This window comes from Pipra filicauda, unplaced genomic scaffold, assembly GCF_003945595.2.
Source record: "Pipra filicauda isolate LSUMZ 115617 unplaced genomic scaffold, ASM394559v2 scaffold419_size605101_pilon, whole genome shotgun sequence".
In the NCBI taxonomy this organism is placed as follows: domain Eukaryota; kingdom Metazoa; phylum Chordata; class Aves; order Passeriformes; family Pipridae; genus Pipra; species Pipra filicauda.
The window spans coordinates 115,899-141,822 of NW_024104553.1; the positions used below are offsets into that span (position 1 = coordinate 115,899).

Consider the following 25,924-nt stretch of genomic DNA (forward strand, 5'->3'; position numbering starts at 1 on the left):
GGTTGCTCTAAGCCTTGTCCAGACTGACTTGGAACACTTCCAATGATGGAGCACCCACAGTTTTTCTGGGCAACTTGCTCCATGGATCACTACTCTTCATTAAGGACCTGAATGATGGGTCAGAGTGCACGCTCAGTGAGTTTGCAGATGATCAGAAACTGGGAGGAGCAACTGATACACAAGAAGGTTGTGTTGCTATTCAGAGGTGACTGCCCAGGCTGGAGAAATGAGTCTCATGAAGTTAAACAAAGGCACATGCAAAGTCCTGCTCATGGGGAAGGTAAACCTCAGCCACCAGTACATGCTGGAGGTATGGCAGCTGGCCAACCATGGCCTTAAAACTTTTTGGCCTTTATTGCCTTCAGGAATCACAGCTCCCTGAGGCCAGAAGGAGTGCCTGGGGTGAGGAAGAGTTCCACTCAGAAAAGAGACTGGTTTGAGGAACACTTAAACTAATAGGACAGACACAAGTTCCTGGGAGCAGATGCAATGCCCCTGCAGTGCAGAAGAAGCTGGCTCGAGTCCTTTCAAGACCACTGCCCATCACATTTGTAAATACAGCCATGGTGATGCAGAGAGGTTCTTGAGAACTGGTAAAAAGCCAGTGTTGCTGCCACCTTCAAGGAGGGCAAGCAGGAGAATGCAGGCCAGCCATCCTCACCTTGATCCTTGAGAAGGTGAGCAAGTAATCCTGGAAACCGTTCCAGACACAAGGAGGATAAGACAGCCATCAGGAGTAGTAGTTTGGCTTTATGAAGTGGAGATAATGCTGAAACAGTCTGGTACAGTACATGCAGAAGTCTGACTGACCAACTGGAAAAGGCCCTGAAGGCCTCTCGTTGAACACCAAGTTGGACATGAGGCATCAGTGCACCCTTGGGATACTCAAGGCCATGAGCCTCCTGGCTACATTAGCGGGAGTGTTGTCAGTAGTTGGATGGAGGTGATCCTTCCCCTCTCCTCCCCCCTGGCAAGGTCACCCCCAGAGTGCCGTGTCCAGGTCTGGGCTGCCCAACACAGGAGAGATGTGGACATACTGGAGCAAGTGCTGCAAAAGACCGCAAAGATGATGAAGGGACTGGAGAAGCACTCCTGAGAGGCCTGGGGGTGGCTCTGCTTCTGGTAGGAACCTCCAGATTCCTGGGGCCTGGCAGGTCCTGCAGTCACAGAGAAGCTTTGAATGGAGAGATGTCCCCAGATGGGGAGGCTCCTTTGTGGGCTGGAGGGTGATGCCACCATGGATTTGGTGAGGTCTCTTGCAGGGGCTTTCTGTGGGAGGGTTGCCAGGACAACAGGAGGAGAGAGAAGGTTCAAGGCTTTTATTAGCAGCCCCCTGAAGTTGAGGGGGCCTCAAAACTGCAAAAGGGCTTTCTGGTAAAATCCCTTCCAAAACCAAAATGGTTGCTTGGCAGCCTAGGTGCCCAAAGGCAGGTGCTCTGGGAGCAGGAACCAAGAGACCCAGTGGATCTGGAGCAGCTCAGCAGCTGAGAGGTGCTGGTGGGGGAGGACACAGGGAGCAAGGTGGGGCCTGGGGGAAACCCATCATCTGGGAGACCCCTACACACTCCTACCATAACGGCCCTGGCCCCTGGTGCCCCAGCTGCCCTGGTGCCCTAGCTGCTCAATCTCCCCTAGCTCCTCTAATGCCCCCACAACTCCTGCAGTGCCCTCCAGCTCTCCCCAGACAACCTCCCAATGCCCTCTGGCCCCCTCCCCATGACCCTCAAAGCTCTCTATGGTCCTAGCTCCCCCTTGATGCTTCCTAGGTGCCCTCCAAAAGCCCATTCCCCTGACCTCCATCTTTTGCTCTCCCTCTCCCAATGCCCTCAATGCTCCCCAATGCCTCTCCAATGCCTCCCGCCCCAGCTGCTCCCAGCCCCCTTACCACTTGCCCCAGTCTGCGGCAAGGACTACCTTTGAGGGAAGACAGGAGACGTCTGGGTCTGGTGCAGGACGTGCCACAGGTTGGTGGCATCACAATATATGTAGTCCTGGAGCAAGGTGCAGAGGATGACTTCAGCACTTCCTGTGTTTTCCAGGAAGAGGTCACGGGGCTTCTCCTGCAGGATCGCAGGACAGGCATAAGCACAGGATTGGCAGAAGGTCTAGCTCAGCACTGCCTTGGTGGGCAGCTTTGGTGTGCAGAGGTCCCAAGAGACTCCCCACTGACATCCTGCAGGACCACCCTTCTGGAAAAATCTGGAGATGGAGACCTTCATGTTGTCCTCACTGTCCAGGAGAATGTTTTTCAGGTTTAAGTCCCTGCAGAGGAGAGGCAGCATGTGCTGTGGGCAGGCAGGGGCAGATGGCAGGTGTGGGGTAGGGAAGGTCAGGGGCAGAGGAAGAAGCTGTGGGTAGATGAAGGGCCAAGGGCTCCTCTAGGAGGAGGAGGGCTTGGACTGGGAGATGTGGAGCAAGCAGAAGTGTGGAGGGAGAGTAAGGGTGCAGTGCAACAGTCAGTGATGTGGAGATAAAGAGAGCCTTCTAGGAAGCCCTTCAGTACCTGGGCTGGGGAACATGATCCGCCAAGCACCCGCTCCGGGATGTGCCCGGAAAGGGCCGGCTCCGCGCTTTAGTTCAGCGTAATGAGGCACTTGCGGCACAAGCCCCTCGGGACCCGTGGACGCAGGGGCTTGTGGGACAGCCCTGCCCTCCACTGGCTTCCCTTTGCCTTGCACCCCCTGCCCCTTTTTCCACCACTGTTTCCCTAACCCCTGGCAGCTCCCTACAAAGTGAGGCTGCCATCCACCCGGAGCTTCCAATAGCTCTCTGCCGCTCTGAATCCCTGCCCATTGCCTCCCAACCATTTGAACCCAAAAAAGCCCCCGCCCCACTGAGCCATCCAGTAGCACTGCTGCCCATGATGCTCCCCAAAGGGTGCTTCCACTTCCCTCCTTAGCCCCTGAAGCCCCAGGGACCTTTCAATGCCTCCCTTCCCCTGAAGCACTTCATGATAATCAGGAGCCCCTCCCACTGCCCCCTGCCAATACCCCTTGTTCACCCTGCCTGCACCCGATGGGGCAGGAACTTCCTGAGGTCTTCTCCAGTGCCTTCTTTTTGGAGGCAACCTTGGTGGCCATCTTGTGCCACAGTGGATGCTGCAGCCTCAAATACCTCCCAGTAGACACCATGAGCTAGCGGCAGCCCTAGTGGGAGGCCCGTTTTCCCCAGCAGAGTCTATGCGGAAGGAGGGGTGCCTCCATCATGCCTGTGGATGGCACAGCTTGGGGGATGGTCAAACAAGGCTAGGGGGACCCCAGCTGGAGTCAGGCACCCCCAGACCTCTGTCTCCTCCCATCCTCCAGCAACCCTTGCCCTCCTCTGGCTGCTCCCTCTACTCCTGCTCAGGGTTTGGCCCCCTGAAATATCTGGGATGGCCTAGAAGAGCCCTTGGAGCAGCAGCAGAGCCAAAGTCCCCAGCTGAGCACTACCCAGGCAGCGAGAGAGGACAGCAGCTAAGCACTCTCACAGAAGCAGATGCAAGCCCTCAGTGCACAAGCCCTCACATTGCCCACTCTGGGCTGAGGATCCCACACCCTGGAACCATCACAGTCCCTTGCCTTGTCACTGACCTGCTGCCATGGAGATGGCAACTAGGAGGGAATTCCCAGTCTGGGTGTGGGGGGAGTGGTGCCAGCAGCCCCAGCTGGCAGGGGGGATGCAGAGCTTACTTACTGCAGTTTTGCTGCAGGGGCTGGACCCTGCAGGTGTCCTGGGCTGAGCCAGCAAAGGGCTTTCTGGTAAAATCCCTTCCAAGAGCTCTTGGGCAAGCTTGGAAAACTACAGTTTTGCTCTTTGCAATGCTCCTTGGTCTGGCAACCACATCCTTCACGATCAAGAGAAGGATGGAAAACTGAGACTGGCAGAGGGCAGGTCTCACTGCTCATGTGCTTGTGCAGGGGTCCTGCTGGAAAAGACAGCTTCTGGGCAGCTGAGGCAGCAGAATGCTGGTAAGGTCAGGAAATTAGGCCCAAACACCAACCACGTGCCACTGGGACAAAGTCGGGGGCCAAATACCAGTTTGGTGAAGCTGAGCTCCTTCAGGACCAAGGAAAGCCAATCCAGAATTCCATGTGACAGCTGATGAGAGGGAATGGTGATAGCCATGAACTCTTCAAGCAAGTGGCCTTTACCTGCTCACACTGGCACACTTTCCTGCTCACAAGCACCCAGATAGTTGTGCTGGTGTTCTGGCCAGGGTCATTTAAGCATGACACAGGAAGGGAACAACAACAAGGACCTTGCTCTGCTCCTGGGGAATCTGTTGAGTGCCAATGGCTGTCAAGTCAATGAAGATGATAAGCATGCTAATAATAAAATGATGGACTGATACTTTCACAACAGTCTTAGGGAATTTTTTTCCCCACCTGCCATGTCAGGTTTGTTCACTTGATGACTGAAAAGACTTTGTTCCTGCTGAAGCACCACTGACATCACCCAGTCCCCTGCTTCTCTCCCCACTGATGTGCCACATTCCATGAGATCCTTACCACTGGCTTGGCTAAAGTGAACGGGAGCTCTTGCACCTCTTGCAACAGCAACAGCCACTACCTTAAGGACAATAAGGACTGACCTTAGACACTCTAGACATCATCATTGAGTTCAGGTCCATGAACTCAAGGACAGCTTGCTACCAGCTGGTTGCTTTTCCCCACCTTGATCACCTTGAGGGAAATGCGTGCAGGCTGCTAGAGGCCATCCTCCTACTGTAAGGATGCAGGACCACCTGCCAATGAGCTGTTCAAGCTGCCCCATGTGAGTAGGGAAGTGTCCTGGGACCCATGATGCAGGAACAGCCTTTTCCATTATCAGCAGGGGCAAAGCTCTGGCTGTGCTGGGCCTCGAAGTGCTTACACACACATTTCCACCCATCCTTGGATCCACCCATCCATCCACCAGCTTCATTGACCCCATTATATCCCCCAGTAGCCTCCCCAAAGCTGCGCCTCGGACTGTCAACAAGCACCCACCCCGCAAAGGGGGGTGCAGCCCCTGGAGCCAGCTCAGGCTATAGGGCTTCCTCTTCCCCGCGCTCTGCGGGGACCACCTGCAGCGAGGATCTGGGAGCCCCGGGCGGCAGCTCGGCATCACCCCGCCGTGGCCGGGCGCCTACAATGTCCCGTGGGGATCTGCTACTGCTCGCACGCCCCTGAAGTCGCTCCCGCGACCGCTAGGGGAGGGGAGGGGAGGGGAGGGGAGGGGAGGAGAGGGGAGCCGAGCCGAGCCGAGCCGAGCCGAGCCGAGCCGAGCCGAGCCGAGCCCAGCCCAGCCCAGCCCAGCCCGTGTCCTGGCTCCGCGGGCACCGCTGCCCCGGAAGAGCCGCTCGCGGCCTGCCCCGCCCCGCCCCGCCTCCGGGGGCGTGCCCGGCGCCCACACGCCTTGTGGCCAATGAGAAAATTCGGGCGCCCTGCGTCAGCGGCTCGCGGCGGCGGCGGAGGCTGTTGCTAGGCAGGCCGGCGCGGCTGGCCCAATGGGAGCGGGGCGCTGCGGCCGGGCCCGGGCGCAGGCGGCGGCGGCGGCGGCGGGCGCGGAGCGGCTGGGGCGCAGCGCTCACCATGCCCTACAAGCTGAAGAAGGAGAAGGTGCGGCCCCGGAGCGGCGACGGCGCCGGGGGAGCCCCTGCTCGCGGCGCAGTGACCGGCCGCTCGCTCCCGCCGCCCCTCCCTGCCGCGGCCTTCCCTTGGCGCGGCCCTTGGGCGGGGGCGCGCGCGGGGCTGCGGCCGGCAGGGGGCGGGGGCGCGCGCCCGCGGCGGGCGGGGCGGGTGGCGCAGGAGGGCGGCGGGGGCGCGCGCCGGGCCGGGAGAGCGAGAAAGGGAGGGAAGGCTGGAGGGGCGGCCGCCGGTGTCCCCCCACGAGCCCGGCCCGGCCCGGCCCGCCCCGCCCCGCGCGCTCCGAGGGCCGCGGGGATGCTCCCGGTGGGGGAGGTACGGCCGCACCCTCGTCCTGGCCCCGTTACGCTGCCCGCTGGCGGGGTGAGGGCCCGGATCCTGCCGCCCGGGGCGACCGGGCCGAGGCTGTGGGTGCCCTGACACCTTGTGTCTCAGATGCGGCCGCGCCCCGGTGAAGGGCTGGCCCGGGCTGGGTGGGCGCGGGGCCCTGTCACCCGCAGGTGCCCGGCCGGGGTCAGCCTGCGGTGACCGGGACGGGATGTGCCAGCAGCGCTCCTGTGCTTGGGTCCGTAGCCTCCGCCCCAGGCGTCCGCTACCAGGGGAGCCATTCAGGGTGCCTTTCCCAGCGGAAGAGGGCTGGGAGTAAATGCCTGAAACGGGGCATACTGCTGGGGTGGAGGTGGGGTAGTCTGTGTCAGTGCACACCTGAACTCTGCAGAGAGATGGTAAAACTCTGAACAAGGTGAAATTTTCTCTGAATATGTTCTCATCCTTTCAGGAGTCACCGAAGTCTACCAAAAGCACCACAAAGCCTGGCAGCAGCAGTAGCGGGAAGGATGGTGGGGCAGAGAATTCAGAAGAGGTAAGGCTGTACCTTCGGTACAGCAATGTGCATGTACAGCTCATCTTTGGGGAGGAATGAAATCTTTCATTCTATCTACTTCAAGCTGTTCTTCCAGATAACAGGTCATCGAGATCTTAAGAAATCAGAGAAGGTGGTAGTTCCCCTTGAAAGTTGGCCCAAAGGGAACAATGACTATGGAAGAGACATGAGTCTCATACCCTACAGACCTGGAAAAAGAGATTTGGCATGAAGCTGAGGGCGAGCGCTGCTCACAGAGGTGGGCAGGGCATGGCAGAGTTGGCTGCAGAAACAGACAAGCCACGGTTATCAAGGAGGAGGAAGCCTGACAGATGGGAGCAGCTGCCGTGCTCCTGTTGGAGCAAAGCGCAATAAACTGTTGTCACTTCATGTCGGAGTGGGAGAGTACTGAGAAGCAATAGAAAAGGAACTGTTCTTCTGAGACGTTTTCTGGAGGAGTGAGATTAGGAAGTTATGGATAGGAACACTCGAAAGGATAAATTGCTACAGATTAAATGATTCTCCTTTGGTATAACAGCCATGTTGCTGAGCACAGCATTCCTCACAAGAAGGCACAGTCTGTATTCCCAGATGCGCAGAGTCTCTGTCACTCTCAGTTTTGATGTTGCCAAGCTAGATGTGTTAGAATGGCCTTAGCAGAATATGATGTTATGATAAGGTGGGCTTAGAATTAGTAGAAATTTGTGTACGCTGGAACTTTTCTGGTAGTCTTGAATTTGTCTGGCACTTAGTGCAGTTGTGGAGTTTAAGGACTGGCTCAGAAAAGTGTTGTATGCATGTCCAAGGAAACATGTGTATATGTGTGGTTTGGTGTTTTTTTTTAATACTGCAGTTTGGCAAGCAAGCTGTTCCACTTCTATATCTGTAGAAGCCTGTGTGCTCAAGTCTTGTCTGGAACATGTTGCGTTTGTAATTTGGAGGACTGGGCATAGGAGGCATGTAAGGCTAATGAAGACTAGGAAGAAATGTGTAGTTCGGTGGTGTGGTTGTAGTCAAAATAATGTGATTTTAGAGTCTCCTTCGAAGCACAGATCTGTGTTGCAGAGCCTCACTGTTAGCCACTCAGTTTCAGGGTCTAAGCTGTGCTCATGCCTAACCTGCCGTGTGGCCAGCAAGGAATCAGAATGTGACTTTGTTTGCCTTGGAGCAGGTAGCAAAGTTTTGTAGATCCTTCATCCTGGCCTTTGCCTCTGCTTATTTTATTTTGCATATATAGCTGAAAACGGCTTGCTGGGAGAGATTCCTGAAGACTCCAAGGAATTGAAAGAACTCCTGCGTTGGCATCATGGAGTCAGACTTACCTTTTATTTATTTGGCACTCTTTGCTGCGTTCACAGCTCTGGAAAGAGGAAGGAAAGCCTGGGTCTTGCAATGCAAGGGTAATGGATAGTCATGAAAGCAGAGCGCTCTAATGTGCCCGTCCAAATCAGCAGTGGACTGTGGCACTGCTCTCCTGATTACAAGTGTTGCAGTAAGAAGAGAAGAATGTCACAGGCTACAAGCTTTCTTCTGTGACCTGAAATGGCGTGTAATGTCTGCCTGGGTGCAGAAGAAACTTAGAAGTGATGCGTCTAACCTCCCCTCCCACAAAACATACCCAGCCACTTCCTCATACTCCAGACATAATCCAGCCCTTCTTTAAGATGGAAAGCTGAGTTTCCTTTGATCATAAGAACAGAGAGCAGAGCAGAAAGGAGACACCTCTGCAGTGTGCAGGGCCACAGGTCTCTTCTCCCTTTCCCTGTTGGTTCTGCAGTGAAGTTTGTTCTCTCTTGGTGCTTTCCTGTCTGTCTCTGGACTGCTCTGCTGCAGAATGGAAGAGCGCTCTTTGCTTGATATGAAGAAATGTATACCACTTTGAATGCGATTTTCTTGCTCTTCAGGAAGCACAGAAAGGTATTTTGACTTTCACACTGGGGGACTGTGAGGAATTAGGTAATGTGCTGGGAGCAAGACTCCTTCCTTGTGTCAGAAGCAGGAGGTGGTTTGACTTGTGAAATGCTGGGAGTGATATTGTCTAGTGGGGTTGGTGGGCTGAGCCCAGCCTGGATACCTCTGCTGCCATTGGGAGAGTTTCATGCCCTGTGAATTCATCTATGGAGTTACAGTTGATTGATTGCCTTTTCTAGGGTGAAAATTGTGTGCACCAGAGAGATTTTTCCTTTTTCTTTGTACCTCAATAGATGCTTAATGGGTTTGCGGTGGGGGAGCGGCACTTGGGCAGCTCTCTTCCCAAGTGCTTTCCTTTCTCACACCATGGAGCAGGGGAGGACTCAACTTTAATTTATCCTGGTACCAGAAAGTTGTGACTTGTTTTGGAGGCAAGTTGTCTGGCTGGTGGAATGAGTAAAGCTTGCTGAAGAGCAGCTCTGTTTTGACAGATCTGAGCAAATACAGTGGAAGAGGAGCTCCTATGGGGATCTCTGTGGACGGAGACAAAGAGGGTAGGAGTCAGTCCATAAACCCCTAAGCGCAGTGCTTTGTTCTCTGCAGCGAAGGAGCTTTTAGTGGAGCTGATCTGGAAGGGCAGATATGTTCAAAAGCAGATGCATCCCCACAAGGGAAGGCAAATGTTTGAGTTCCCTTTTAAGTACAGGGTTAGATGCTCATCTTGGGGTGAAGCTATCTGATGTGAAGAGCCAGCAGAGCTTTGCCAGGCCCTGGCTTTGGCGGGGGCAATTTGCTTAGGGAGAGATAAGGAGTAAAACAGTGGAGTAAAACACGAGAGCAAGGAGTGGGAAATGAAAGATTTGTTTAGTTCCTTCCCTCTGGAACATGATGAATATATGAATGCAGAGAATTTCTACATAGCTATTTAAAGAGAAAAAAGAAATAATGTCAGAGACCAAGGTAGCATTGGATGAGAGGATGAGAAAGAGTTACTCCTCCTGGCCAGAAAGACTGGGAGAGGCAGCTGGGTGGGGAAGAGAGTTAATGACCTGGAAGTGGGAGCAGGGATTAGCAGCAGCAGCAGTAAAGAGAGGAGTTGCTCTGCAGCCTCGAGGGCAGCTTGGAGTCTCCCTGATGAGATTTGCAGCTCTGGGAGAGGGTGCTCCTTTTCACTGATCTGCTGTATTTTCGTGTTTTGCAGATATCTCCATGGGGCTTGTTACTGCAGTACCTGGAGTTCATTATTCAGAGGCAGGCGTTACAGTGTGCTGATGTTACTTCTGAGGCAGAAAGCCTGATTTTAATAGGGAAGCTGTGTAACAGCAGACAAAGAGAGCAGGTACTGACTTGAGGGATGGGAAGGAAAGAGTCATCACAGGAGGAGGAGCTGAGAGCAGATCTGGGCTGAGAAGCTTAGCAAGCAGGGGATGCTCAAGGGACCAGTGAGGCAGAAGGGCTTTCCGAGTGGCTATGCACCCAGCTGCAGTAGGAGTGCCTGCAGAGGTGAGGTCATGCATGGGTGGGGGAGCGGAGGAAAAGCTTGCACAGCTCAGGGTGGCTGGGGGAAGAGGATATCTGTCCCTGGGAGCCTGGGGTGAAGAGCAAGCTTAGGGCCTGGGGCTCACTGACTTGTGCAGACAAGTTCCTAGCAAGGAGGAATCAGTGGGGAGGAAGTGCTATGGAGCCAGGGAACCTGTGCTTGGGGGAGTTGGGGCTGGCCTGTCCTGTTGACACAAGTAGCTGCTCCACCACAGTGGGAAAGGTGGGGCTGCCACACCACACTTGGGTGAACAACTTTATGCAGTTCTCTGGTCACTTCAGCATGTGCAGTGTAACAGCCGCTGCAAAACAGTGTCTCCCAGGCTGTCAGCTTTGCCGTGGTGGTGTGAGCCCTGCCTGTCAGGAGGGGCTGAGCCTGATCAGGTAGATGTGCACCTGCAGCCATGTCAGCTGGTGTTGGTGTCGGGGAAACAGTCTGTGAGGTTGATACCTGTGCACGAAGAGAAAAGCTTTCAGGTTCAGCAGCCTGCTGTGTTTTCAGGGATGGAAACTTCAAAGAAGAAAGTGTTAGGAAAATTAAAATAAGCTGCTTCTGATTCATGGGACCAAGGTAGGAGGTGTTGAAGGCAGCAGGACAGCAAGCCTGCCACAGGAAGCACCTCCTGAAAGCAGGTATTCAATTTGATACCAGGAAGTCCATATAGAAGCAATCCATCCTAGACCCTCTAAGCATTGCAGCATAGGAGTATATTTGACCTCCCCAATCATTAGGTTTTCTCTAGCAATCTTGGTCGTGTGACTTTTGTGCACGTATGACTGTTTCTTAAATAATTAGCAGGTAAACCTGAAGCTGTGTTTTGTCTCTCTTCATGCAAGCTGTTGAAGACTGTAGATTACTGAAGACTAGTGACAAGGACTTTTCTAGCCCCCTGATCCAGCCTGTTCACATGCAGTGCACATGCCATGTTCAGAACATTTGCCTGTGGCATTTCTGGGTGGGTGAGGAGTGCACAGGCATGTCTCGTCAGCTAGGAGGGCCCATGTGTCTTGCTTCCTTCAGTGTTACCTGCGAGGCCACCACTGCATCTTCTGTTTCTCTCTATATGATCTTTTCTCTGTGATGGCTCAGCATTCGGGTTTTGCCCTTCTTCCCCGTGGAAGGAGAGTGATGTAGAGTAGAGGTCTAGCCTTCCCAAAGGCATCTGGACAACATCTGAGTGGCTCACCAAATATTCAGAGTGAGGAATGAACTTCTCAGTCTTGTAAGGTTGCCAGCAAGGATTTGTCCTGACGTAATTGAGGAGAGAACACTGTTTAGGATAAGTTACCTCCAGTTTGTAGTCTAGGCCTGCTTTGTTTGGCAGCCACTGCTGTCTTCATCACAAAGCAAGAGCTCATCTCGCTCCCTCCTCTCATCATGGGACGATGCTGCTCCATGAAAGGAATCAGATCAAATGTAAATTGAAGAGAGTTCAGATCTTGTTGTCCCCCCACACTTTGGCTTGGAGCTGAGCCTGAAACAGAACCACTCAAGATTTCCTTCAAACAGAGCTAGACCAGAACAAAAATATTTCTGATTTCTCTTTAAAAAGTAATGGCTTGGCAAAACAATTGGTGTTTTGTGTTGGGTGCTGTTTTCCACAGGGAGTCTTTGCACTTGCTCTACAGATCCAAATCTGTAGAGCAGTGTCTCCTTCTAGACAGCTTTCCCTGTTCCTACCTTGCTGCCTTCCCACATGCTGCAGGTGCAGTAACTCTTGCTCTTGCACTGTAGTGCTGTGCTGCACCTCTTTAGAAACCAGTTCAGGGAACAGACTGTGCAGAGTAAGCTGCAGCTCAGCTGCTCCTCACAGGAAGAGACTGGCCGTACCTCATCTGGAGAATGGTGAGCTCCTACACTGCTGATGCGCTCCCTCAAAGTACTGCTGGTCAGTGTTTTGGGGAGATGTGTGTATGTACCACTGTGCTCTATGTGGCTGTTGGGAGTTTATGGGGAAAGAAGGGAGTGATGTCCAAAGATGTCACCCACCTCTGTCCCCCCATCCATTGTGCTATCCCTGTTGTATCCTAAACAAGTTCATTCTGCAGATCCTTGGCTTCATGTACCAGCAGTGCAGTAGGCTGGGTGCTGTCTCCAGCTGAATCCTCTGCTATAGGCTTGCTGACAAGATGTTGCCCTCTCCTCTATTAAGTTTTCCACAGGTTGGGTTAGTGTGAAATGAAAGGGTCAGTTATTGAGTCATTATAACCCAAGTGGGACTTGAACCAGCAGAGCTTCAGCAAGGTCAGAATAGAGCTGAACTGAGCAAACACCAGCTTCAGTTTCTGGTCATGTGTTAAAAATGAGAAAGTGCCTCTGGAAGTGCAGTTTAGCAAGCGTGAAGTGGGAGAGGAAAGTGCAGGCACAGAGTTTGTGTGGCTAAAAGGGGCGATGTGATAAAAGCACATCTACAGAAGTTCAGACAGCAGTGAGGTGGAGACAGCTTGAGAGGATGGAGCAGCCAGGGTCGGTTGGGAGAGCTCACAACCTGCGACCTAAGGTTGTGTATGTATGTATGTACGTACAGTCCACGTGGTTCATAGACTCGGTGCTCCTGGTCTATGGATGCAGCAATGATTTTAGTGGTCTTCACTGTTGCCTTTCCAGGGCCATTGTGTCTGCTCTGTACTATGCACTGCTTTGCTTTTCCCCAGGTTTTTTTTTGTGCTTTTTTCCTGCGCAAGGACAAAGAAGCAAATTGCTAGTTTTCTATACTTGCTTGCTGTAAATTGTACAGAGTGATGTAATTGGAGACAGCAGCACACTGAGATTTCTGTTTGGACCACAGGAAGTTTTTATTTCTGCTTTTTTCTTCTGTCAACAGACTTCTGTAACCTGTTGAAAGATGTGACTTTGCTTTCCATATCCATAGCACTTGCTGTGCCAAGAGGATATGGTGTCTTTGTGGTGCCTCACAGATATGAGTAAAACTGTTGCCTACTTTGCAGATCTGGTGCAGATGCAACCAACAGATCTAGAGCTGGCAGGAATGGGTGAGGTGCACTTAATTGCAAGTGGAACAGTGAAAAACCTGCCCAGTTTCTTCAGTCTAAGAAGATGCTGATGGTGTCTAATTGCTTTTGAGGTCTTTAGGTAAAAGACTTCTGAGTGGCTTTACTCTTTTGTCTCTCATCAGGCCCAGCAGCCTCAGCAGCAGCCACAGCAACCACAGCAGCAGCCAACATCAAATAAGCGGCCCAGTAACAGCACTCCCCCACCAACCCAGCTGAATAAAATCAAGTACTCAGGGGGACCCCAGATTGTGAAGAAGGAGCGCCGGCACAGCTCTTCTCGCTTCAATCTGAGCAAAAACCGGGAACTGCAAAAACTCCCAGCCCTTAAAGGTAAAGAAGCTGTGGGGTGGGAGTGACCTGCATGACAAGCTGTGCCTTCTCCAGGCAGAGTGTGGTGGTGTAAGGGCTCTTCCCAAAGCAACTCTGACAGTGTATGGCTAGTCTCGCGGGCAGTGCAGCAGGGATATTCTGGGAAAAGTGCTTGGCTTGTCAGCAGGTAGAGAATTGATGGATGGCCTGAAAAAATCAGAGGATTCTCAATGCAAACTTCAGTACTTACCTTCCCATTTGAACTGTTTAAACCCTCGTGATTTTATGTACTGAGGACTGCTTCAGATTCTTCAGCAGATTATGCAGGAAAGGATGAAGTGCAGAGACCTTGATGCAGACTGCCCTTGATTCCTACAGCCACCTCTTCCTGTTGGAGGACTAGGCTTCCTCCTCATTGTGTTTCCATTGCAAATTGTAGTCCTGCTATTGAAGCTCTCCACCTCAGGGGAATTACTTGGTATTGACACTTAGTGAACATAATGTTGCAATTAAATATGATTTAAGTGTGGACAAGAAGAAAGTGTTTTCAGCAGTCACTCAGCCAGACCCATTGCTGATGTGGCTCACAGACACAGGCAGCCCTTTTTGGAAAGGCAGCTGCCTTGCAGCTCAGTAGCATTCTGCAAGCAAGAGGTAACTTTGTGTCATTGGCCAAGGCAGTGCATAGTTTCCAGTCGTATGGAATAAAAAAAGAGTATAGAACCCCTGCCACCTTGGCCCCTCTCTTCTGCACTGCTCTCTGGGCGGAAGGTTAGGCTACAGTGTGCACTGTCCAGCTCCCTTTGTGTCTGTGCAGTTCAGAGCGCGGGTGTTACTGGCCTGTGATGGGAGCTAGTTGAGTTTCTTTTCCAGGCTACCCTGCACAGGGAAGAGATCAGTGCTTATCAGATTAGAAACTGCTACTGTCTTTGAGATCCTCTCATGGGATAGTTGCTTCAGAGGCCTTGCAGTCCCTCTCCCTCCATTGTCTCGTGTCCATAGCAGGGGCAACGCTGCCTCTCCATCTTCCCCACCCATGAGTTCAAAGAGGATGTGACAGGAGAGGGAGAAACCACAGGGAGTGAACCACATTGATATCTGGGGAAACCAGGAAGATGTTCTGCCTATCTTCAAGGACAGATGTCCCTGCTTTCTCTGACAGATGCTTCTCCACACGAACGAGAAGAGCTTTTCATCCAGAAGCTGCGGCAGTGTTGTGTGCTTTTTGACTTCATCTCTGACCCTCTCAGCGACTTGAAGTTCAAGGAGGTGAAGAGAGCAGGCCTCAATGAGATGGTGGAGTACATCACACACAACCGTGATGTCGTCACTGAGGCTATCTATCCTGAAGCTGTTATCATGGTAGGGCATGGGGCCAGTATGTGCTTGCATGCCAAAGAAATAGAGACTGTTCAGAAGTGTGCGGAGGAGGAGGGAATAGGGATTTATCAGGGAGGAATGTGACCCCAGTGCTACCTATTCCTTATTATCTGCCCACCTCCAGAAAGAGAAGTGGGGGCAGAGGGGATGTCATGGTGACACTGCTTGCTGTAGGGAGAGGTGGAAGCTCTTGTCTCGGGCACAGACTGCGCTTGTGGAGTTTCTATGCAGACTATTACCCTACAGCCTGCAGGAAGGGATTGGTTTGTGGGTACAGCTGTGGCAAATCACAATATGTTGCTCTGCAGTGAAGGATTTGCTATGTGGAGGACCATCATGAGGTGTGGGGATGTCATTCATGCACCTTTTCACTCACCTTAGTTTTCAGTGAACCTCTTCCGGACACTCCCACCATCATCCAATCCCACAGGAGCAGAGTTTGACCCTGAGGAAGATGAGCCTACATTAGAGGCTGCCTGGCCACACCTTCAGGTGAGGAGGAGGGGGAAATATAGATCTGGTGAATTTATCTCCAGGAAGTCGAGAGTCCATGTAGGGCTGGAACCTGCCAGTCTTGCCACTGGCTGCTTCACCAGCCTGCAAGGGTTCCTGGGGAAGGACCAGGCCTGCCACCCAGGGGTCAGAGGTGACTCTTAGGCAGTACAGACAGCAAGGGTGTCTTGGGAACTGGCTGAAGGCTGTGTGCAACATTCACCTGCAGATGCCTGTAGTCCCACGTGGCCCTCAAGTAGGCTGGGAGTGAACACTTTGCTAGGAGTGAAGGAGTTGTGCTGTATTGCCTATGTAAGAAGCAGTTCCCAGTAGTGTTACTGTCCCTTACGAAGACTTGAGAGCCTGCATCCTCTGGGCTTCAGCAGCATTGGAAACAGCACCCCTTCTGCTTCAGTGCTCCTCACCTTGCCCAGCTACCTGGGAGGTACATGGAAGAGGAGGGCTGCTTGGTGCCAAAGCAAAGCCTGTGCTGGTACCTGCTAATGTGCCTCCTGTAGGCTGGATGTAATTCAGTTGCATTTGCTGTGAGCAAATGTTTGACAAGAAAAGATAGGGAGCTGGAGGGTGAGGAAGAGGGGAAGGGAGACAAAGACCTTTTCATTAGGCTGTGTTCCCTGGGAAACAGACTTTTAAGACAAACTAGATTATGAAGTGACAGTGAGTACGGTTTAGCAGAGCTCAGCAATGGAAGTCAGGAGGTAAGCCCAGGCACTTGCACAGGGACATGTTGTCGAGCAGACAAAGGCAGACAATGAGCCAGGTACTGCAGAATGAAGCAGAAAATACAGAGAAGAAATAAGGTGCAGTTCTGCAGCAGTGGTTAATCGCTTCTCACTGCTGCAGTTGACATAGGGGTGTGAGCGTCGATAGAAATAGCGTGTCCTCATCATGTGCAATGGATGCTAGGAAGCATTTGTTTCTCAGAACTGAGCCAGCAGCAGCCAGCATGGATTTGTGGCAATGAGCTTGAGTGCTGAGCTTGTTGGTCATCATCTCAGTTCTTTCTGTGCTGGTGTCCTTTGCAGCTGGGCCCTGCCTTTGGATGCATGGCCCTATAATTCCTTCAACTCCAGAGTCAGACCTTTGGAATGTATCACTGTCGTTTGGCCTAGTGGCCTCTCAGAAGCACTAGGCAGGGTCAGCCCTGGAATGGACTCATCCCTCTAAGAGAACAGCGAGACCAGAAGTTCAGCACTGACGGCCTTCTTAAAACAAGCTGCTCTTTGTTGTCCAAGTGGGACACAGCATGCAGCTCACATGGCTTAGTGGGGCCGAGCCAACCTGGAGTCAGTCCCCGGGAGGCAGAGGACACGGCATGTTTTCCTGGAGTCTGTTTCATTTTTCTGCTTTTCTGTTCTTCCTTGGCATGTCTCAAGGACTTCCAATGAAGCCTCAGCCTTTGCCATCTCTGAAGGTTTCTGTTCTCTGTAGAGATGTGTGCTGAAGATGTGAGAAGAGTTTCCCAGGCCTAGTGTCTTAATCTGAGTAGGTGGATGTTGTCTATGGGGGGACCTGAAGTGATGAGATCTCATGATTGGGCAGTTATGTGCCACCAGACCCCTGCCCATTAGAGCAAGGGCAGCTGCGTTGATCCCATTGAGTGGGGAAACACTGGGTTTTGTGCTCCTGTTCAGGCTTTCCAGCCTTTCCCTGAATCCTTAAGGAGAAGGAAAGCCTTTAAAATCTGAAGTAAACAGTGGTGAGAGGACAGAGGGATTTCTAAGTGATCTCTCCTTCTCCCTCCATAGCTGGTGTATGAGTTCTTCCTCCGGTTCCTGGAATCGCCTGACTTCCAACCAAATGTAGCCAAGAAATACATTGACCAGAAGTTTGTACTGTCTGTAAGTAATCATTTCCTCTGCCACTCTGCACCACCTTTATGAAGGACATGCAGCAGATTTGGGTCAAGGTTTTACATAACAGTCCAGCTTTGACAGCAGTGCTTGATGATGTGACTTTTCTTTATTTCTTTGTCTTGGATGAGCAGACAGAGTTTTCTGTGCTGGGCAAAACAGTGTGCAAGCTGTAGTCTCTGGAACTCATAACTTGTACAGGTGGAGAGGGGTGCAGGAGCCTTGCAGGGGAAATCTGGGGATGTGCAGCTTTGTAGAAAGTGCGGGCCATCACTGTGTTCCTGAAGATGAAAGAAGATGGTTCCAGCTTGTGACTAGGAGGCTGCATATTTTAGGGAAATGACCACTGTGCTCAGGGTGCTGAGGGCATCACCCAGCTGAAAGTGCCACTTTTACCGAGTGTGAGCAGTGCCCAGCATTGCTGGTAGCTTTGTTCAGACAGGCAGTATGCAGATACCGACTGAATTTCTCTCCCCGCAGCTTCTGGATCTCTTTGACAGTGAAGACCCCAGAGAACGAGACTTCCTAAAGACTATTCTGCACAGGATCTATGGGAAGTTCCTGGGTCTGCGAGCATATGTGAGGAGACAGATCAATAATATATTTTACAGGTGAGGTGTTTCTTAGTACTGCTTAGAGTCCCTGTCTCCAGTGTTTTTCCTTCCTTTTGTTTATCAGACTATATCCAGCATTTGGCAATGATCTCTCATCCTTCTCTTTAGGTTCATCTATGAAACAGAGCACCACAATGGGATTGCAGAGCTACTGGAGATCCTAGGAAGGTAAGGCCACTTTTGGAAATCCCAGAGGGCCCACAGTGAGTGAGACTCAGTGAGACATTAGCCCAGTGTGCTATGTGAGCTGGCAGTGCCTTCCTTCAGCAGTCCTTGCAGGAGGCTCCTCTTCCAGAGAATCTCAGTCTGATGCAGCACAGAGTTAAAGTGCTCTCCAGCCTGCTGATAAGTGCAGTGGTAGCCTTCTCCTCCCCAGATTTTTCTCCTGTTCGTTTGAGTCCAGTCACACTTGCTTCAGCAGGCAGTAAAAGAGAATAGTTCCCCTGAAGCAGTGGGGAGCCTTAGCAGCCTTACCAGTGGGCAACCTTCACCATGGCTTAACTGCCCTTCTGTTTGCAGCCCTCTTGTACCACCATCCTCCTGTTCTGTAAAGCACGAGGCTCAAGCACTGATCTGCCTCTGTGCTGGCCTTCCCCAGAGGTTCTACCTAAGTGTGTGTGGGCTCAGCACAGAAAGGAGCAGAGCCCAAGCCCCATCAGAAGCGTTTCCCTGTGGTGCCTGTCAAGGACACACTCTCGCTGAGCATGGTGTGCAGGCTGGGCCACAGTGACCACACTTTTGGTGAGTGCTTTCTAAAGGGACTAATGAGAGCTAGGGCAAGTCTTTGAGGTGAGAGATACTGTATTTCTCCTGGGTAAGGATGCTAACAAGACTCTTGTTTCTTCTCAGCATAATCAATGGGTTTGCTTTGCCTCTGAAGGAAGAGCACAAGATGTTCCTCATCAGAGTCTTGTTACCACTGCACAAAGTGAAGTCTCTCAGTGTCTACCATCCACAGGTGAGAAGTGCTTCAAGTTCCCAGGGCAGATTGGGATTATTGCAAGAATTTATAGCTATTATAAGCTGTACATATATATATATATATATATATATATATATATTAGCTTATAAGCTCATTGTTTATAGCTATTCACCAGGCCACATTGCTGCATTGTACAAAGTTCTTGCTGTGATATGTTTTGGGCTCTGCACTAGTCCCTTACTGCAGTGGTTGTCCCGTCCTTGTGGTGCCTGGGCCTGTGCCATTGGCTGATAGGCATTGGCATTTCCTGCTGACTTAATGCTGTGGCCTGCTTTGTCTTTCTGTGCTGGAAGCTTGTGAAATACTTGGGCCCCGCTGGAACCAGAGAGGTAAAATTCCCAGCTGTGCATGTGGTGTGTCAGCTGTTCGTCGCTGCTGAGATATGTGGAGAAATTGGTGTGCTGGTCTGCTAGACTGGTATAATGAACAATTTCTTCAGGCTTTGAGGACATAATAGAAGAATATAGAAGATCAGAACTTGGGCTAGGAAATCAAGAAGTATGGGTGCTAAGTAGTGATGTCTGTTCTCCCAGCCCTGTTTTTATGGGGCAGGGCTTTGTGACAGTCCGGCTTGTTCCTCCCTGTGTGTCCGGCTGTGCTTGCATCTGAATCTATTGGCTGTGGATGCTCTAGGTGGCTCAAGTTTTATCCTATATGTTGCATGAATATCTGGAGCTCGGACCCTGCCTGCTTGAGCTTAAAGCCTTTGCTTGCCATAAGAAAACTGAATTTGTTTAGAGCTGCAACAGAATGGCCATGGTGTTACTTCCAGCCTAGGGGGGATGGTGGCACTTTAATCTCAGGTACACTTGAGGAAGCTCTAATCTTGCCATGTTTTTTCCTACAGTTGGCGTACTGTGTTGTACAGTTCTTGGAGAAAGACAGCAGTTTGACAGAGCCAGTGAGTAATCTTGCTTAACTTCTGTGTGACAGTCAAGCCCCAAAAAGCTTCACAGCTTCCTTAAAGTACTCTTTTTTTAACACTTGCTGTAAAGAGGCTGAGAGTCGGTGAGTGGTATTGTTTACTGGGTTTGCCTGGTTCCCTGTGGGCAGAAGGGGCTGTACTGCTCATGCGCAAGCCTTTAGCGTTCTCTCCTGAAAGCTTCATGAAGGTGGGTTATTTGATGTCTTTGATGCTTATAGTGCTTCAGATCTTGGTGTAGGAGAAGGAACACTATACCAAGCTGTTCTTTCAGGGTAGAGCTCTCAGCTAGTGACAGATGCTGCAGAGACAAAACACATGACCATCTGATGGAACCAGTGTGAGCTTGTGGGGGCCATGAAATAGTGGAGACCCCTCCAGACTGTTGGAGTTGGTTTCAAAACTGTGGAGATGAGGTTAGGAACCTGGGACACAAAGATCTACTTAGGCAAGCCACTGTTCCTTCATGAAAGTATTCTCCTTCCAGCTTTAGCATCAGTTGGCTACCTTCATAGTGTTAAGTCACCTTGTAGACACATTTGCCTTCAGAATATAGGGCTGGGAAACAGCAGATTCTAAAATGTGTGAGCAGTGGAGACCTCCCATATTCTAGTCACTGGCTGCACAGACCTGCAGTGCTAACCAGGCTATATGCCAGCTTGAAGGAGCAAGAAGGAGACAAATGTTTCTCCGCCCACTTCAGGCCAGGAAATGTCTTCTACAGAGCTGAGCTTCACAGACTCAAAACAGCAGATGGGCAAAGAACGTGTGCTTGTGTCACTGTAGCAGGGAGCACCAGAAAGTGTGAGCGTTTTAATGAGTAGTGCTGGCTGAGGTCGTTCTGTTCTCTGGCTTAAATGTGTGCGTTCGTGGTGAGCCTGACTGTGCTTGATAGAAGTTGGTCAGCTGTTGTCAGCTTTCTGGCTCCACAGCTCTGACACCAGCAGTGCTGAAGCAGACCTCCTAGCTTTTCCTTTAAACGTGGGTCCTCCATTTCCTGTGTTCCCAAAAGCCTGCTCTGAAACAAACTGTGTAAAGTAGCTTCCTGATCATGATGAGTACTTCCTGTGGCTGACATCCAGTCCAACAGTCTCCTGCCAATGCACCTCTTAGGGTGAGGGAAAAGAGAGAAATAGAAATCTGTCAATATTTCCAGGATTCATTTTGCAGCTTATTCAAATAGTAAAGCTCCATAGCTCATCACTAGTTCCTGAGTAACGGGTTAGTGGCCCTTGGCTTACAGACCCAGTTCTGGTTTGGTGCTTGTGGAAAGCAGTGGGATGACCCAATTTCATTACCTTCAGTGAGTGTTGCATTGTGTCTCAACCAGACATACCAAGGCCAAATTGCCACAGGTTGTGTCCTGCTAAAGCATCCTGCTTGTGAAGGTTTTGAATAGACCCCTGAGATGACTAGGGTTGTTGAAGTCTGGAAGAATTACAGGGCTTGTGCATCAGCAAGAGTCTGAATGCACTAGGAGATATTACCAGCAGTGCTGAAAGGAGGCCAGATTACTCACTGGGTCCACACTCATCTCAAGTCGGCCTCCCAGAAGCTTGCTCAGCAAGGCTTAGCATAGTAGCTCTTGTGTTAACAGCAGTCTGCAAGACTGCCAGGTGAGCAAAGCCTCAGGTGTGCTCAGTAATAGCAAAGACGGAATCGACACTCCTCAGACCGCCTTAGCTGTAGGAGAAGTTACTTCTGAGTCGCTGAAGGTAACTCTTGCCTGAATGGCAGACATGACTAATGACAAACACTGAGCATAACAAACTGCTGGCTTCTCAAGCCTTGTGTTGGCAGAAACACAATGCTTAGGTGTCTCTAATCTTGCTGTTGCATTGCCCACTACTGTTCCTCTGCTGCTGTGAACTTCTTCTCAAGTGCTAGCTTTGGGATCAGGTAGCTGAAGCACACAGGTTTGAAAGAGCAACTAACTCCTACTGCCAGCTGTGTGTGACTCTGGTGTCCACAGAGTTAGCATTTTTTCTTCCTACAGAGTGAAGGTCTGCAGGATTTTGGATCCTGCCTTTGACAGTGTCTAGAAGCAGATGGGTAGGACAGGAAGCGGTATTAAAAATAAATAAAATCTAACCCTGCTGTAGTATGTTCTTCTCGTATCTTGTAAGCAATAGTTTACTTAGCCAGAAGTATTGTCATATTGCATTGTCATATTTAATTAAAACCATTAGTTGTAAACTCCCCAAACTTGTCTGCTACATTCTTGAGTCTTTCTGGACTTTGAGTCTCCACAAAGTTTTGCAAGAATGAGTTCCATAATCCGATTACTTTTGTGTGAAGTAGAACTTCCTTTCCTTGTCCTAAACCCATCTATTGCATTATTTATTTGTTGCTCCCCAGTGTTCAAGGTCTGAGGTGTTTTGAATAATGACTCTTCAGAGACCTTCTCTGTAGCATTTCCCATTTTATTAGTTGGTCTTCCATGGTTACTCTGCACTGTCGGCCAGCTGCTGCCCAGTCCAGTTTCAGCCTTCTGTGTTAAGCTGTGTTTGGGGAAAAAAAGTGGTTATAAGTTTTGTGCTTGTAGTATGGAATTGTATCAGCCTAGGCAGAGCTGCTGTCGTGAATGTCACTGGGCAGAGTTTGGGCTTTTGTCTTCTTTCTTCCCCGGTAGCCCACCCTGACTTTCTGAGAAAATCTGTTCTGTTACTTCCTGCCCTCTGCTGTTGTGACCAGATCCTTAAAAATTTATTTTGCAGCCGGTGTTAACTTTTATCCTCTAACGCTGTCTCTGTACCCTCCCCCCTCAGGTGATTGTGGGCTTGCTGAAGTTCTGGCCGAAAACTCACAGTCCCAAGGAGGTGATGTTTTTAAATGAGCTGGAGGAGATCCTGGACGTGATTGAGCCATCTGAGTTTGTGAAAGTTATGGAACCCTTGTTCAGGCAGTTGGCCAAGTGTGTCTCCAGCCCACACTTCCAGGTGGGTTGCAGTGCAGGGAGGGGATAGAGCACTGACATGTAAGCCACTTGGCATGTGAGGGTGACACCACAGCTTTTGGTATTGTGTTTGTGGATCAGTGGCACGTGGAGGTGTGACCAGGGTGAGTATTGGGGTGATGTGGTGAGAATCCTCACCACAACCACAGAGCAAGCTCATCCAAAGAGAAAACAAAGCATATCAGTGGAGCCCCTCCTGCTGTTCTGTGCTGTTCAGCACTGTGTATTGCAGCAGGCTGGAGCTGGAGCACAGGTGCTCTGCCACCTCCTGTTTTGGCTAGCAAAGACAGGAGATCCATCCAGTGTCCCCCTGTTGCAGTAAACCAAGCATTCTGCAGTATTGGAGGGAGGCCAACCAAAGAGACTGTGCAGAGAAGGTACTTTGTTTTATTCTGGCATAAGTGGTAAAGCATGAGGTATACTAAAAAAGTGCTGGAGTCTGCTTCGTCCTTCTTACTGAAGGGAAGCTGAAATAATCTCTGTGGATAGTAGTCTTAAGGTTTAAAATGTACAGGGTGGTGGGACCTGCTAGTAGCTCCTAGCAGGTGTTTTTGGCTCAGTGTTTTAGATTGCCATGAAGAGCGCCCAGGAAGAAGATAGCTTGCTTGTTGACCCTGGTATAGGTGGGGTGTTAAAGAAATAGTGACATAGCCATCTCCCAAATGAATGTGACTGCAGAGTAAGGCAGACTGGCTTCAATCTGTCTTTTGGTATAGGGAGGTCCAAAGTCATGTGTTTATAACCCAACAATAAAATCAGTCTAGGTCATGTGTATGTAAAAGATAATTTCCTGTAAAGGACTAGGGGAGCATGATGGAAATCAGCTGGACATGGATTACTGGTGTGGTGATGGGAACCAAAGGACTAATGTGACCTTAGGGCATGGAGGGAGCTACCAAAGGGAACTAAGGAAATTGAATAAAGTCGGGTAAAGGCTGCAGGAGTGACATCCTGTACTTGATAGCAGCCATCATCTGCTGCCAAACTCTTTGAAAAACAAGACTGAAAAGCCTGGAGAAGTTGCAAACACGTTACAGCCTAGGAAAATTTACCCCAAAGGTGTCTCATACAGTCAGGCTGAACAGTCTCTATGTCTGCAGCTTGTCTGAGAGCAAAATTAGGAACTGAATTCTTAGTAAGTCTGAACACTTTGGTGGGAGTGAGTTTTCTCTGAGTGGGTTGTCTGTTAATCCAGCAAACAAAAGCTTATCTAGTGTTTGGAAAACCAAACACTAGATAAGTGAATGCAAGGTGAGTTTCCCTTCGTTTATTCATGTAGAACAATATGTTAAGGGCATATAGTTAGTTCTCCATCTGAAATATAAAACTGAGTCTGGATGTTTCTATTCCTAGGTTTTTTAAGCCATTTTCAAGCTAGTGCTAAATGCAAAAATTAGCTTGCATTGCCCAGATTTGTGGTAAATATGAAGAATTGTGGTTGAGTCTGTCACTGTGTGGAAACTTGTTAAACTTGTTTGTCTTGTTAGAGCAGGATGGCTGCCCCAAGATTTTCCATATTTTCACCCTTACTAAATCAGGGGGTTGAACTGTGGGACTAGTGACTGAAGCATGCTTCAAAGCCCTGAGAGAGTCTGTTGTGGGAAAAGCCAGGAAGGAGTGGAACTTTACAGAAGACAGTTTGAAGAAATGGAGGAGGTTTGGTGCTAGTCTGAACTGGGATCTGGAGCAGATGACATTACTGTCTTCAAGTGTTGTGTAAAGGGTGTTGGGGTCATCAGTATATTGACAGTAGGCTTGTCTATTCAAGAACATTATGTTTTTCCCAGGAAAATGAGAAGTGTCTGACAGAGGGTCAGGGAAGGAAGGCTGGGAAGCAGGGATGAATGGCCTTGTAGAAGTCTGTGCTTCTGTCTGCAACCCTGCTGCCTGTGCTGTGGGGAAGCATGTGGGCTCCTCTACTGGGGGGTGGCTTCCCTGTGCACCACAGGTGTTACTGGAAGGAGCCTTTTTAAGGATGGCTTTCTCTCCCACTGCAGGTGGCAGAGCGAGCACTGTACTATTGGAACAACGAATATATCATGAGCCTGATCAGCGATAATGCAGCCAAAATTCTCCCGATCATGTTTCCAGCGCTCTACAAGAACTCCAAGAGTCACTGGAACAAGTAGGTCTTCCCACATGCCCTGGCACTTGCTGTGCATGCCGGATTGCTTGACCCACTGGCAATCTTGGGGCATGCTGCTGCAGTGCAACATTGCATGGCGCTCAGTGGCACCAGGTGCTGAGCAGGGGGGTTGTTAGTAATATCAGCATGGAAAAGTGCCACGGCAGACCACAGAGGCCTGCTTCTGCACAAGTTGAGGCACCTGCAATTACCAGCCTTGGGGGCCAGATGGAGTCATAGCTTTTGATACCTGCTTGTCAGTAATGTTGCCGGTCTCTCCAAGGTGTGCTGTAGGTTTTCCCACTGACTTCTGTCTGCTTTTTAGCTAATGTCCAGCCCATATATTCTCCATGAGCAGAGACCTTGGCTGATGCAGTGCCTGACTCCTTGAGTACGAGAAGAATAGAGGAAGCAGAACTAACTGGGCAGCTGTCCATGTCAAATATTGCCCCCTGTGTCCGATTCCTAGATACTACTCTGTTTTATGGTTCTTTTATCAACTTCTTTTCTACTGACTTCTCCTTCACTTGATTCCTTACCTGGTTAATTCAAGTTTAGCTAATTTAATCTAACACGTTTCCTTTTAATGAATCAGCTAAAAATACTTGGTCCACAGCTGAGATCCTAAAGTCTTTCAGCAAAAACCACAAGAAGGCCAAAAAAAAAAAGCCATCTTCCTCTATTCTAGAGGGTGGAAAAAAGCAAAATAATTAATTTTAGGGAGGCTAGGCAAGTCCAGAGCTCAGTAGTATACTGTGGTAGCAATGACAAAGTTGTGAGGTAGAGCTTGTTTGCAGAGAGCTCCCCACTAGTCTGCTCTCCATTCTATCAGAAAGCACAGACTGGAGCCACCAGTCAAGGGTGCTCTAAAGTCTGGAATAGGCACAAATGTGCAGACATGACCACACACAAACACCCAGAGACACCAACAGGCACACACATGTGCAGACAGGCACATACATGCACACATACGTGTGATGTGTGTGCACACATGCATGCAGACAGATGTGCTCAGGCACTCTCTCATTCAGTGTTTCTGCCCCTCCTGATCAAAGTTCAGAAAAGGACTTGATGTTCTTGTCTGAAACCCTTCACCAGTACTGTGTCCTTGCAGCAGTCAAGATTCATGATTCTGCTGTTTCTGTCTTTTCTTCTTGTCTGCTTCCCAGTGATATGGCAGAAGAAGTCCTGAAAGTGTTTTCCTCTTATTTCTCCTTGTCTTTGTTTTAGCAATAGCTAAAACAGGGCAGGTTGAGTATGTCAGATGCCCATCTTCCTTCCCATAGTTCATCTCCTTAGTCAGACAGCTTGCTTAAGTCCAGCATGGCTTCATC

General features: G+C 50.4%; 1 protein-coding gene across 2 annotated transcripts in view; it reads left to right on the forward strand.

Annotated features, from left to right (window-relative positions):
- The first annotated feature begins 5,475 nt into the window (after positions 1–5,475).
- PPP2R5D (protein phosphatase 2 regulatory subunit B'delta) overlaps positions 5,476–25,924 on the forward strand; it is a 28,091-nt gene continuing 7,642 nt past the window's right edge. The window contains exons 1-12 of one of the 2 annotated variants that reach the window (XM_027742898.2): positions 5,476–5,582; positions 6,388–6,471; positions 13,059–13,266; positions 14,408–14,607; positions 15,007–15,117; positions 16,887–16,979; positions 17,472–17,602; positions 17,714–17,773; positions 18,455–18,563; positions 19,435–19,488; positions 22,278–22,448; positions 24,463–24,590. In XM_027742898.2, coding sequence (XP_027598699.1) covers positions 5,556–5,582; positions 6,388–6,471; positions 13,059–13,266; positions 14,408–14,607; positions 15,007–15,117; positions 16,887–16,979; positions 17,472–17,602; positions 17,714–17,773; positions 18,455–18,563; positions 19,435–19,488; positions 22,278–22,448; positions 24,463–24,590 — 1,376 coding nt within the window. In that variant the 5' untranslated portion in view covers positions 5,476–5,555. Of the gene's footprint in view, positions 5,583–5,821; positions 5,925–6,387; positions 6,472–13,058; positions 13,267–14,407; positions 14,608–15,006; positions 15,118–16,886; positions 16,980–17,471; positions 17,603–17,713; positions 17,774–18,454; positions 18,564–19,434; positions 19,489–22,277; positions 22,449–24,462; positions 24,591–25,924 lie in introns of those variants that run through there. The other variant, XM_027742899.2, reaches the window with a different exon arrangement.